General features: G+C 35.5%; 1 protein-coding gene and 1 long non-coding RNA gene across 2 annotated transcripts; one reads left to right on the plus strand and one right to left on the minus strand.

Annotated features, from left to right (window-relative positions):
• Window positions 1-4469: 4469 nt before the first annotated feature.
• LOC118433164 lies at window positions 4470-5714 on the minus strand. The gene is made up of 5 exons (XM_035844827.1): window positions 5519-5714; window positions 5192-5424; window positions 4982-5123; window positions 4639-4911; window positions 4470-4560 (listed from the first exon to the last, which is right to left on the minus strand). The coding sequence occupies exons 1-4, from the start codon at window positions 5679-5681 to the stop codon at window positions 4775-4777; spliced, it is 675 nt and encodes a 224-aa protein (XP_035700720.1). The 5' UTR covers window positions 5682-5714; the 3' UTR covers window positions 4470-4560; window positions 4639-4774.
• A 3389-nt stretch (window positions 5715-9103) lies between these two features.
• On the plus strand, window positions 9104-10989 carry LOC110861614. Its single transcript, XR_002549068.2, has 3 exons — window positions 9104-9428; window positions 9513-9574; window positions 9764-10989. It is a non-coding gene; the product is annotated as an uncharacterized LOC110861614 (long non-coding RNA).
• Window positions 10990-14069: the final 3080 nt, after the last annotated feature.

Consider the following 14069-nt stretch of genomic DNA (forward strand, 5'->3'; position numbering starts at 1 on the left):
TTTTATCTTTATGCTTGAAAGCATAGAAATAAAGGGTGATAATTAAGGACTTTTATATAATGCAAAAAAAGTTTTATTGTATTTGTATTTGCGGAATAAGTGTTACCAATAAATACTTTCAATTATTTAGCTTACATAAGTGTACTCTAAGAAAAATCTGGCAACTAGATAGGTCATTACAGTGACTATACATATATACACATACATATATTTACATATGCACCCTTAACAATCTGGTAAAGTCACGCAGGTAATGATTTCTCGGTAATAAATTTGGTAATAATATTTTACCAGGTAGTAAAAATTCGTTACCATGATGGTAAAACTTTATTACTACGACATTACCACAAGTACAACTTATCATTAACACTTTGGTAGAGTCATATACTTGTGCTTTTCGGTAATGTTTATTACCAGATTATTTACAGTGTGTTATTGAATTAGTTAATTGCCAATAATATTGATTTAAGGAAATCGTGATGTGAACTTTCAAAATGAACCTAAATGCATCTGTATATATGTATGTATCTTATCCGCTACAATTTTATAATCTGTCAAATTTATCACTAGAATTGAAACCTGAAAGTTAATACGTACAAACCTACTTTATGCACTATACGAAAGCGTACATGAAAGCATATACATAAGTTTATTTCTGATTACACAAATAATTTGTACAGTCCGATTGGACGTTATTGATACTCGAATAAAACCGAAGTTATGGGATATTCCAACATTTCGAGAGAGCTAAATTCTTCAGTAAGAGTTTAAATATTTTTATTACCGATATACAAATATGTATGTATACATAAATACTCCTTCAAAACGTTAAAATATTGATTACTCACTTCTCCTAATTTTGCTTATGTATAATGTTTTTGCAATCTTAATTTCCCATTTCTTTTGAAACTCTAAAGCTATAAGTTAGCTTTATCTAAATAATAAATCAGATTACTTCTAGATGTATGTATTGAAACTTAACTCCATGCGGAACAGAGCTTAACTTTTTAGTAGTAAAGTTCCTTTAATTGGTAATTTCCTACTTTTTATCCGTTCTACTTTACCTAGAACAACTTTACCTACATATATGAACGTTGGGCAGATTCACCTCAACAACATTTCACAGATTAAACAAAGCCATACATACAAATTTCGAAATTTTGAAAAATTGAAAACATTTAAAGAAATACACTCTTCCAGTCTAAAACTTACTCCCAAAATGTCAACAGATCTACTTTGGCAAGCATTTTCTTACCATGCCCGTTATTTCCCGTCTGGGGGGATATTCCCCATCGGGCTAAATCCCACAAAGAGAGTTATGTACTGCAACGGGGGAAGAAAAGTGTGGATTTCTGTGGCCACGATTCTCACCGCTTTCTCCAATTTCGTCCTTGTGCCGGCGTATCTGTTAACTTTTCGAGCCTTTCCACCCCCAGGGGACAACTATTCAGTGACTCTGTTGCACGTCGCGTTTGGAATAATAGTCCACTCGTTTACCATCGTTATTTATATTTTCATTTGGTTGTATCATTCCGATACGGTGAAAGGGTTCAACAATATTGTGGGGATGGAAGCTGTGGTGAAATCTGGTAAGTTATTAATGAACACTTTTCAATAAAAGAGGTGGATGTTAATTCAATTTATTACGTTTTGCAATAATTATCGGCACATGTAAATATGTTGTGGGTGAACACGTCTACTTTTAGAAAGTTAATAGGTCATTAGGTAAATTTTTAGGGGTAAAAAACAATTTAAGAATTTGGATAAAAATTTCAATCGAGGTACATTTAAACAAATTAAGGGGCAAAATGCATAATTTTAGGGGGTCGTTTCGTTAATTACATAAATCCTAATATGTAAATATGTTCCATTTTCAGAATTTTTCTCCTCCTCCAAACGTCTCAAAGATGCGAAAATTCACTCCGATCTTCCTGGCCAACTGATCAGCAAGTTTGTCCTCTTCACGTCCGGATTTCAATATGTTGCTGCTTTATTTGTCGTCTTGACTAATGTCGACCCTTTGTACTTCCTTCTTACCAATTTTTTTCCAGGGGACACTCCACTTTCCTTGATTTCCTACGTGATCCGAATTCCCGTCGTGATCTTGTCATCGTTTGAATTTGTCCGGATCGTCACCCTTCTCCTGATGTATTTTACCATCCAGCTCCAAGTCATTTCCAGCGTGGTGGACCAGTTTCATTCAATTAGGGGGAGGATGATACTACCCTGGGGGAACGTGCGACTCCGAGCGCTCTATGTCGGGTTAGGAATCGCTATCGAATTTTCGTCCGGAGTTCAAGGACCGACCACAGCGGCGCTGATGGCGCTTTCTCAAATGCTGGCGGCTATCTGCATAATAGCTACGATCCGAATGCGGGGCGTAATTCCGATGCCGCTTTATCTCATATTTCCCACGATTGCCGTTTTCGTCCCGATCCTTGTGCTCATGTTGTTGCCCAGAGCGTCCAATTGTTATGATAAGAGTGTCATATTGCTCCTAAGCTGGAGAGACGTTACATCGTGGGATTGTGCAAGAAAAGGCGGGATGTGTGAATCTAGAGCTAGGAAGAAGGCGACAGGAGCCTTGAGACCTTACCGAGTTTACGCGAGCATGGCTGGCGTGAAGTTGTACATGATGAAGAGGTCGACAAAAGCGACGTTCCTGCATTCATGCATGGACGCCACGGTGACGGGATTTTTTACGTTTCAGTAATTTTTTTATCATAAATGATTCAGGATGGGAAACGCATTTCTTCGTATGTACGTTTTTCGTTAATTGTTAAAAAGACAAACCCTTTCCGGGCTATTTTCTGGGGTTGTATGTACATATTGTAACGAGCTTGGGTATTGACATGTGCATATCTAGGACATTACAAAATCATTGCATTTTCTTAATTCTGTAATTCTGTACCTTGCAAAACGGATTTCGTCGATTTGAAGTACGTATTTAGTAGCGCATGCAATACTTCAAATGCAAATTACAGCGTTAACAACGCTGTGAGCATTGCATATAGATATGTAATACTCACACTAGCATGCTTATGTACATAAGTTACCGTGTATATTTTCGTCCAATTTATCAGTCCTACATATGCTACATGTAAAGTACGTATTTAGTAAATACTGTTTATATACATACCTAGCTAATTACACAAAGATGAAAATTATAAAGTACTTAACCTGGGCATTGATAACCGCATACATAAATTCTGATGACCATTTTGCATTGAATAAATATTTATATTCAAATGTGTAGGGGAACGATTAGTTTTCAACGTACATTAATTTTCATAATGAATCTAGTACTCATCTGTAAATATGCATTTATGCTTGTGCACATTACGTAAATGTATTCCACACAAATCTCTTTACTCTATTTTCACGGTACAATCCGACCACCAGTGTGTGCATATTTATATGTATTTTCCTCTCGTTTCGACGGGAAATGGATGAGAACTAATGAGAAGTGGATCTTACTTCTAACAATGCTCCAGGTAACAGGGTTGCTGATATATAGTTGATTTTATTTTTTTGTTTTTTGTTGAACATCGTAACCTGTTTTTTTCCTCAGAAGTCAGAGGGAATGCGCACTTGGATTTTATCCGGAGATCTTGAAGTTTTTTAATACGAGACGATATGTGGTATGCCATATGTTGCGGATACCCGTAGTTATATGTAAAAATGATTATAAAGTACATATGTTAATAAAATGTGCATGAAAATTTCATTATTTTGTTTTATTGAATTGGATATTTGTGAATAACAAATTTTTGTTAATTACATGCGAAAAGTTTTGTATGTAAATGGTTTTTGATCCGAGCATAACTTATTTTCTGAACAGGGGCGAATATTACTTGTTGTATTTATGGTACATACATAATGAGTGTGCACGTGATGCATATGTAACAACTGATTCGAAGGTAATGCTGAGAAATGGATTTTGCTGAACAATACAGATTTTTAAGAACCCTGCATGATAAGAACACATATCTAGCTTATGTATTCAGTATTCAGTCTGTGGAACCAAATACAAGCGCATACATATGTGTATGAATACCCGAGCAAAACAGTCCAACTGGTACATATATGTAAGATCCAGTGGGAAAATGTTTATGAAAGTGGAAACAATCCAGATATCCGGAACCTTTATGAAAATACGGGTTCCCATGTCAAAATTCCCATATGAACTATGTGTAAACTCATGTCACTACCTATTTTTTCCTACTGGTGCATTTTCTATATTCATATAGGTGCGTCATCGTCACTCCCATTGGCAAATGAAATTTATTCCCACTTGTTTTTCTATTAAATTCTTACTAAAACAATTAAGAAAATTCAATTGTATGACTTACAGATATATGTATGTACCATTTATTCGACAGATTGAATTATAAAGAAATTAGCGTATAAACAAGTAGAAACATTAGTACAAGTTAAGTATTAATTACTTTGCTCGTGAAAGTTTTTTCCTAGCATCACCAGGGATGTTTTTTAGTTTTTGCTCAAACAGAATGAACTCAACTGAATTTGGTTTGAGTCCGCAAGTCCTAATAGTAAATTCTAATGCATAATAAAAAACAAAATTAATTCAACATTTCGAGATGTCTTTCTGAAGGTATTAAAAATCAAGATTCGTACCTTTTAAAGCTCCAAATCTAACAGGATCCATTGCACATCGCTGAGTTGCTGGAAATAGTGGAGATACTTTTCCAGTCAAAGAAGAAGAAGCAATTTCTTCCAACGTGAAAATTCCTCCCTCGAACAACAGCTTTCGCTATACGGAAGGTCGGTTGATGTAACTGATCTTCGATAATTCGATCAATGAACGGTTTAAGAAAATCCCATCCGCAATTTCAATAACCTCGTCTACCCCTTCAGGTTGTGGTGTTGACGATGCTCGCTTGACAATTCCTTCCCTAATTTAATAACCACAATATATAATATGAAAGGCCAATAGATAAATTATGCAAAAATTACATACTCTTTAAGGATGCCACGTGTTTCTTTAACTCAAAATTCTCCTTTAGAAGAAGAGCAATTTGTTGGTCCTTCAGTAAATTTGTTCTTCTTTCCTCAAGGCTACTGACTTCAACCTCCTCGTCGTTGTTGTTGGACAGTGATTCCTAGGGAGCAATAAGTTAATTAAATTCATAATTTTTACTTAAAACGCCACAGCATGTTCCTCATTTACCTCTCTATTGATGGCAGCTTCAGACGTCCCGGAACCTGGAGCAAGAATCAGGCTATGCTGCTCCTCTTCGCCTTCAGAGTTTTGACGATTTCTTTTTCGTGACCGGGTGCCGTTCCCCTTGTTCTTGTCTTGCTCCACACTTGCTGCCAGATTGTCACTTTTTTCCAAGAACGATTTGTTTGCCGCCTCCTCTGCCAAAGTATTCTGCATATTCTTCATCTGATTCTTGGGCCCTGAAATTGAATTAGCAAGGGTATTAAATGCTTATTATGAAGTATTCAAAGTTTACTTTCCGATAACTACATACAAGTTAAGAAATGCGCTTACCAATACCCATCACTACACCTTCGAGTACTTGCTTATCGACTCGTACATTAACTGTACTGTGGATCACCTGATCGACGGTCTTCTCCCCAAGCTCCACGTTCTTAAGAGATACGAGTGAGTACGAATTTTCTTCTACCCAATGAATGACGACAAAACTTTTCATTTTCAGAAATTTTCATACAAGGGCTAATAATTAAAAATAAAAATGGTGTAACCGTCACGTTGGAATTTGTGAATCAAAAGATGTATGTTGTTCCCACCGACATTTGCCGCCCCACGTGTCTCAATTGGCCCCGTCCGGCAACACTACAGCCGGTGCCCAGTACTCTCCAGTTTCTCGTAATACTTTTAAAAGTAACTATTTTTAATGAGTAGATCAAATATAAAAATTATGAATACCTTCAAACACACATTCACCAAAATTAAGAGAAGGCAGGAGATTTCCAGGAAAGTCAGTTGTTCGTTGTTTAAAAAGGTAAGCCAATAATGAAAAGCATCATAATATTCTTCACTTTTTATTCATCGAAATTATAATAATTTTGACGTACTTGACTAGATATCATCGGAGCATGGAAAGCGACGAAAAATGAATGATGTATTCACTGATTCGTCTGAGTCAGAAGAAGGAATAATAGAAGAAAGGGTTTACACCAGTGAACACAAAGAAGGTGTCAGGAATTGGTGCAATTTTTATATTTTTGACGCACTTTATTGATTTATTTAAAACTGCAGACTCAATGCATCCGGAACTACCTAAGTGGGACCTGTCGAGCGTTAGTGGAAGCGAGGTCAGCCTGGAAGATTTCAACTTCTCCGATTTTAATGATGACGAAGGAAGCAAATGCCCGGTATTTTAGTCAACTTAAATAATAATTATACGCCGTGTTGAAATTCATGTCATAAATCGTCAACTGCTTTTTCAGGTTGCTGACCCAATTCACCCCTTTTCTTCAATTTCAAAAGAGGAAACTGTCGCAGCCGTCGTCCAACTTTCTCTTGCACATAATTTGACCAAAGCCGCGACGGCTGATATCGTCAAACTAATTGCTTGCCACGTTCCTCATGGTGCTGACTATCCGTCGTCGTTTTATCGCTTAAAAAAGGAAGCGTCACTTGAGCAAAACTGGACAAAACGGCACTACTTCTGCGTTCAATGTCAAGAAATTTTAGATTGTTACGACCGTTGCCAGATTTGTAATACCATATATACTAGAAAAAAGCTCAAAAAATTAGGGCATTATTTTATTGTTATGGATCTTCGCAAGCAGTTTTTAACGTTGCTAGAAAATAGTCAGATTAAAGGTTTGATTATTAGTTCCGCACATAATTTATCACTAGATACCGATTATAATAGTATCAAATCAGGATTCGACTACATGAAATTGTCCAAATCGCCCTACGATCTTACATGCACATTTAATATAGATGGGGTTCCGGTTTTTAATAGCAGCAATTCGTCTTTATGGCCTGTTCAAATATCGATAAACGAGCTTCCATTTAGGGTTAGGAAGAAGAACATTCTTCTTGCAGGAATTTGGTTTGGACAGTCAAAACCAAATATGAAATTATTTCTTCCAGCTGTCATTGATGAAATGAACTCTTTAAGTAAAGTTCCGTTAATTTGGAGTTCACATGAAGGGATTAGAATTGTTAGTAAGGTATTTTTCCCTTTGTGCTCGGTTGATTCTGTAGCTAGATGCATGCTACAAGGTCACACGCAGTTTAATGGGAAGTATGGCTGCAATTGGTGTCGAAATCCAGGTAAAACTATTCCGCAAGGCAAAGGTCACTGTCGTGCTTATTTACCTAGTTCAACTTCATATAAAGAGCGAACGCCAGAATCATATCGGCGTTTAGCAGAAACAGGGAAATTTAAAAAGGGTATTAAATTTTATAGCCCATTATTAAATTTAGAACAATTTGATATTGTACACGGATTTAGTGTTGATTGCATGCATTGCGTCTTCCTAGGTGTCATTCGTAGCTTGACCAACAAATGGTTAAAAGGCATTGGCAAAGCTTGGTCAATTGGCATGCACATAGATAAAATTGACGAAATTTTGTGCAGATTTAAGTCGCCATCAGAAGTCGTCCGCACTTGCAGATCTATTATGGCTCGAACACATTGGAAGGCATCAGAATGGCGAACCTGGTTATTTCTGGTCCCAGTGATATTAAAAAATATCTTATCCGAACCTTACTTAGCTCACATTTCATGTCTCAGCCGAGCTATATTCATTTCCTCTAAACAGTCTTTCACTTCAATTGAGTTAGACGAAAGTGAGAATTGCATTTTGCAGTTTTTACGAGACGGTCTAGCATTGTACGGAGAAACATTTTATAGTTTTAATGTTCATCAATTGGAACACCTTAGTAACACTGTCCGGCGATGGGGACCTTTGTGGAATAGTTCTGCTTTTCAATTCGAATCGTTTAATGGAAAACTACTAAATTATGTCAAAAGTGCAACAGGTGTTTTATGTCAAGTGTGTGAGAAATTTGCTAATGAACTTCAAGTCAATAATTTGCTAACAAAAACTAGTAACAATATTTGTTTTGGGGTCAAGTCAGGCGCTTTGCAAAAAAATTTGCATGAAATTAAAAATCCGAAGTCGGTTGCATCGTGTAATTTTTTTGAGAACATGATACCCCAAGGGCATACGTTTTTTAGCTTAAGTAAAAGTAAACGAGCAATAATTAATTACTATTCGTTTTCTACTAAATTTACATCAAAACGTTGCGATAATCTCATATTCCTTCGCGCAGGCGTGCTGGGTAGGATGCAAGCTTTCTTTAAAGTAACAAGTCGACTTGATGAAATCATTTCTGAGAATTATTTCGTACAAGTGTCAAGCTTTAAAGTGACAGAATTGGTTGGGCTCCCGCATATCTACAAATGCAAACGCAATGTTAAGTCAACCTTCGAAATAATGAATTTTAACGAAATTGTACCGAGAAAATATTTTAGTTGTGTTATAAATAACGAATATTTTTATATTGAAGTCCCTAATTTGTTCGAAGTAGATTAATCACAAGAATAAATTTACTTAAAGTTGTTAACAAAATAATAATTTTCATGAAATTATATACAAGAGTTTTGATTTTCAGATACGTACATATATATGCACAAAATCATATTTACTCATTGGTTAATTTCCGATAAGAATAAATACACTAAGTTTCCAATTCGAAATGGAATTTTCGTTGGCATATTTGAAAAAAAATTGTGGATCCCATAGGTAGCAGTGGGAAACCATAGGGGGAAATTTGTCAAATAGGATCCTTCGCTCGAATTTTCCTATTGGACAATTCCTATATGGAAAAAGCGTAGGTTCCAGTTGGCACTAGTAGGTTCATGTGTGGCATTAATAGGCAGATGGGAACCTACGCTGTATTTTTGCTGGGGTATGTATACTTGTTGTACAAGGGGCTATTCACATACTCTGTCGTCAGACATGACTGGAAAAATACTCTGTACTCCTACGTTTCTAATGTTATATTCAAGCTAGGAATTATCAACAAAAAGGATGAATTAATGGCACATTATGTATGTGCCTGACCCCGACGACGCCCAAACAACTTTTTGCTGCATAAACATTTCGCACACTCGTCTCCCTCACCTTCAAAGTTTTATAACTTACCTGTCGTACAAAATTTACTATTTCTACAATACATTCACTTGGTGACTGACCATTCCAGAAGGATGTAGTCCTTCATTTATCACCCATGGAAATTTCCTTCGCATTATAATGTCTAAATTTATCATTAAAACACAAGCACTTAGGATACATAGGATAATATTTGCCAACAAGAGTCTTTTAAGGCAGAATTTTGTCATAGTTTAAATTATTTCATCGTATACTTCAAGCGGAAATGTGAGGGCAACGTTATTAAGTATTTCATCCAAGAGGTAAGCACTTCATGAACATTATTTTGCCTCATCGATTAATGAATACATACTAATTTATGATACCGAGTCCTTTGGAAATTACAGCAGTACATAAATTATGTAGTTAACCAACTCTGCAATGTACATAAATGATGTCCTGGATTTATGTAAGTACTCTCGGTAATGTAAAAACTTTTCTCTAAATATTTGCGTAGCTTTGTTTTATATTTCGACTTTTTACAATGTCATTTATGTACGTACTAAGGGAAGGAGTGAATTGCTTTACATCTTGCTTGCACGGCCAGTGACATTTGTTTCTAGATATGCAGCAAAGTTAAATTTTCTTTATTCGACAGATTCAATTAACCTCGCCTGCGCCGCCTGCCTTAGGCGAAGATGGATACTTCCACTCATCTAAATATACATATATGTAAATACATACGTAGAAAACATGAAAATTATTCACATCATCAGTTCTATAATATCACCTTCGCCCTCCATAATTCTTCTGGCGTATCGTCTTTCTACCATCAAAATTTTATCTCAAGTAGAAACAAGTAACCTCCCATCTCTGGTTTTAGACTAATTTCATGTGTCTGATACAAAATTAAGATTAACTCTGTATGTATTTGCATCCATACCGATTTATACCAAAATCTTACCCGGTTAGTAGAAAATCAGCTTCTATTATTTCAATCGATCTAATCAATTCCCCCAATTCTCAAAAAGTTAAGCATAATTGAAGTGAGAGTTGAGAGTTCTTATCCTTATTTTTGTAATTGCTATTTTAATCTAATGAAACGTAGGTACTAGTTTGGTAAATACTAGTTTTTTAACCTACAGAATGATTTTAAACTTCATCCGTGTTGTTAGATCGAGCCCAGTCTAGCAATAACATCACGCTTTCGTTACTGTTTTTTATGGAATAATTATTATGCAATCAATGATTACCTGTCCACGGATTATTTCTTTAACTTTAAGAATCAATTCAGCTGCATTTTATTTAGGCACGCTTAATTTACTGGTGGAAAAACTCATGAAGGATGCTTACAATATGTACCGTAGAATGAGAGTTGTACACATATTCCAATAATGGTATAGGTGGTGTTTTGCTTTCCAAACTTACTACTATGGAATAATAATAAATCATTTTATCATTGTATGGTTCTGGAAGTTTTGAAATTAGTGATCCAGTTGAATCTAGCTCTAGTACTACACAACTTCACAATTTATCGTAAATTTGATAGCTGCTTATCTCCAAACAGTATTGAGTTTCGTGCATATTTGAACACACAGATTGGACAAATATTCCAGGTTCTTGATTCTAATCTACTATTAAATCGCTATTGTTGTCTCCTTGTTTGAGTGGATATAAGTAACTCAAATTCATTTGCTGGTCAAACCTCGAGTTTCATTTGTCTCGAATATAATCATTAGATTTTCGGGTTTTAATTTGTTGTATTAATATGTTAAAATGTTGGGGACCACAACAATGTATGTATTGTGTTAAACCGGACTATACTTACCAAATAAAAATTTAGCTTAATAAAAGAGTAATAATGCATGTATAATAACAATATAATTGATAATTGTATAATCAGGTTGATTCGTTAGCATGTGCGCAGATGTATTGCGAACATACATGCATTAGTAAAATTATGACAAGAAAAAGTACACATTAGTTTACATGTTTGCATCTCCTCGTAGATTTCAACTGCATTATCTGGAACTATATCGTTGTCCTAAATAAGGATTATGTACATGCCTACTAACTTCAGTAATATCTGCTGGAACGTTATCCGCTTTGGGTTAATTACGCCTAGTTTCAAATCTGTTTTTCCAATTACTCGAATGTCACCTAACTTACATATTTACTAGATAATTGAACGTTTGATTTAATATGATTCTGTAATAAGCAGAGGGCGGATATGTATGTATTTCTAACTTTTTCATATCAAATCAAATCGTACTATCATCCCATCGAAGCGTGATCTCAAAAATTCAAACATTGTTTTCCATATTTCACATATTTTAGGGTTTTCGTACATATACATATTTTCATACATATTTTGAGTTTTTTTCGTACATGCACATATTTTCCTACATATTCGAGCCTTTTTCTAAAAATAAATATTTGAATACATATTTCGAGGTTTTTTATGTGAAAATATTTTTCTTTATTCAGAAATTAAAGTTTTGTCAAAATTAGATTTTCATGATGATCATGATGTTAAATTAATATGAACTACTAGCAAATCCAGTTTGCCCATTTTGCAAGTCAAAAAATTACCCCTGAAAATCTTCGAATGTAACTAATGTCGCATTATGGGTCATTAGATGAAGATTAAAATGATATATTTAATAATTCGTTGATAAGAGTGTTAAAAAGTTGAAAGGTTTGGACAATTAAATTTAAATACAGTAGAAAATTGCAATAGAAAAATATGTTTTATGTGCATATTTTCGTGTTTTTTAAGCACATATTACATACATATTTTGAGGAATTTAAGTACATACATATCCGCCCTATGGTAATAAGTTATAATTTTGCGGTTTATGTTCACATATGTATATATAATACTTATATCTTAAATACGAACATGTTTAATCAAAGTGTTAAATATTAATGTTATACAATTGGATTTAACATGATAAATGACAATAAATAAATGTGATATGATAAATATTTCATAAATAAAGCTTCGTTGCACTATGAAAGTTCGCTCTTTTCAAATTTATTTCCCTTATGGTTTATAAAGTGTGGCACAAATCTAAACTCATTTTTCCATAAAGCAGTACATTCTAAATAAAAATAAGTAAAATTTACTCAAGGTTGGGTTGGTTTCATGAAAATGGTACCTTACACTAAGAATTGCATCAATTTGAGATGTGTTGGAGAGAAGCATGTCTTATTTCTAATGTTTATGATAGCATGAATATGTAATACCCACATTATTATATGTACATACATACATAAGTCATGAAATAGGTAGGCGTGAAATTTTAAAATTTTACATCCCAGACATTGACAAGTGTGCAAATTTCTGGTGACGCTTTTACAAAAAATGAATCTATATTATAAGAGGGAATGTCTGTTGGCAACGGAAGTGAAAGTAAAATTTTCCGTCCCAAAATTCTGTTCGTTAAGGAAGTGAAAGTGAGGAAAGTGGAGTTTCGAGTGGCGCAAAAATTCAAAATGAATTAAATTCAAAACATGTTTTAAACGTTGGAGGAGGGGTGTCATATGTTTTAAAAGGGTCATTATCTAATGGTATGGTGGTTATCTGACGGTAATCGTCTTCGTGTGATTGTCTAAGGGTGGGGGTACGTGAGGGGTTATCTTTGATGTGCGCGATTATCTTAATTTGGGGGAAGTTATCTGTGGGTGGAGTTATCAGAAGGTGGTTATCTTGATGCATAGTTATCTTGGTGGGTAGTTCTTTTGATGGAAGGTTATCTTGGTGGGTGGTTGTCTTGGTGGGTGGTTATCTTGGGGGGTTATCTTGGTGGGGGGTTATCTTGGTGGGGGGTTATCTTGGTGGGTGGTTACCTTGGTGAGTGGTTATTTTGGTGGGTGGTTATCTTTATCGATGGTTATCTTGGTAGTACATAGTTATCTATGGGTGGTTATTCTGGTTATCTGTGGTTGGTTAAAGGTGTTATCCGAAAATTGGTTATCAAGCTCTTGAATATGCTTTTGCACTTCGTAGTTCCAAGTCGAAGTGCAAGTCGAAGTGCAAAGTGAAGTGCAATTGCATTTCACGTCATCTTGCACTTCGACTCTTGCACTTCGTAGTTTCAAGTCGAAGTGCAAGTCGAAGTGCAAAGTGAAGTGCAATTGCATTTCACGTCATCTTGCACTTCGACTCTTGCACTTCGTAGTTTCAAGTCGAAGTGCAAGTCGAAGTACAAAGTGAAGTGCAATTGCATTTCACGTCATCTTGCACTTCGACTCTTGCACTTCGTAGTTTCAAGTCGAAGTGCAAGTCGACTTGCAAGACTACATTCGGATAGATTAGACTATTGCAAGATCATATGCAATGCAATAGCAAGTCATCGTGCACTTCGAATTAAAGTTGCCACCACAAGACGTATTGCAACAATCGACGTGAAATGCAATAGTAAGTCGTCTAGGAATACGACCGGCACTTCAACATGATGACAGCTTGATAGTGTATTTACTGAGTTGCTGGGATTATTTGGATGCTGCGCTTACTGGACCGTAGCGTTTTATGGGATAAAGGGTTTACTGGTGCTTTGTGGTGGTTTACTTGGCTTACGACTTAGATAAGACGTATTGCAAGAAACGACTCGCAAGATGATTTGAAATTCAATAGCAAGACGACTTATAAGTCGTCTTGCAACACGATTGACAATTAAACCAACACGACAAGTTGTATTGCAAGTCGTATTGAAATGCAAGAGCATCTCGATGCGACTGACAATTCGTATTATACAAGGCAAGTCGTATTGAAATACATAGCAAGAGAGGTTGCAATACGAGAGGCAATTCAACGCTGGGCTGGTGAGTTTACTACCCTGCTGAACTTACTGGGCTGATGGGTTTACTTGGCTGGTGGGTTTACTTGGCTTATACATATGCTTACTGGCTTGAGGTGTGTACAGATGGGTTTACTAGGTATATGCTGATACAATAAATAG

This window comes from Folsomia candida, unplaced genomic scaffold (assembly GCF_002217175.1).
Source record: "Folsomia candida strain VU population unplaced genomic scaffold, ASM221717v1 Fcan01_Sc043, whole genome shotgun sequence".
In the NCBI taxonomy this organism is placed as follows: domain Eukaryota; kingdom Metazoa; phylum Arthropoda; class Collembola; order Entomobryomorpha; family Isotomidae; genus Folsomia; species Folsomia candida.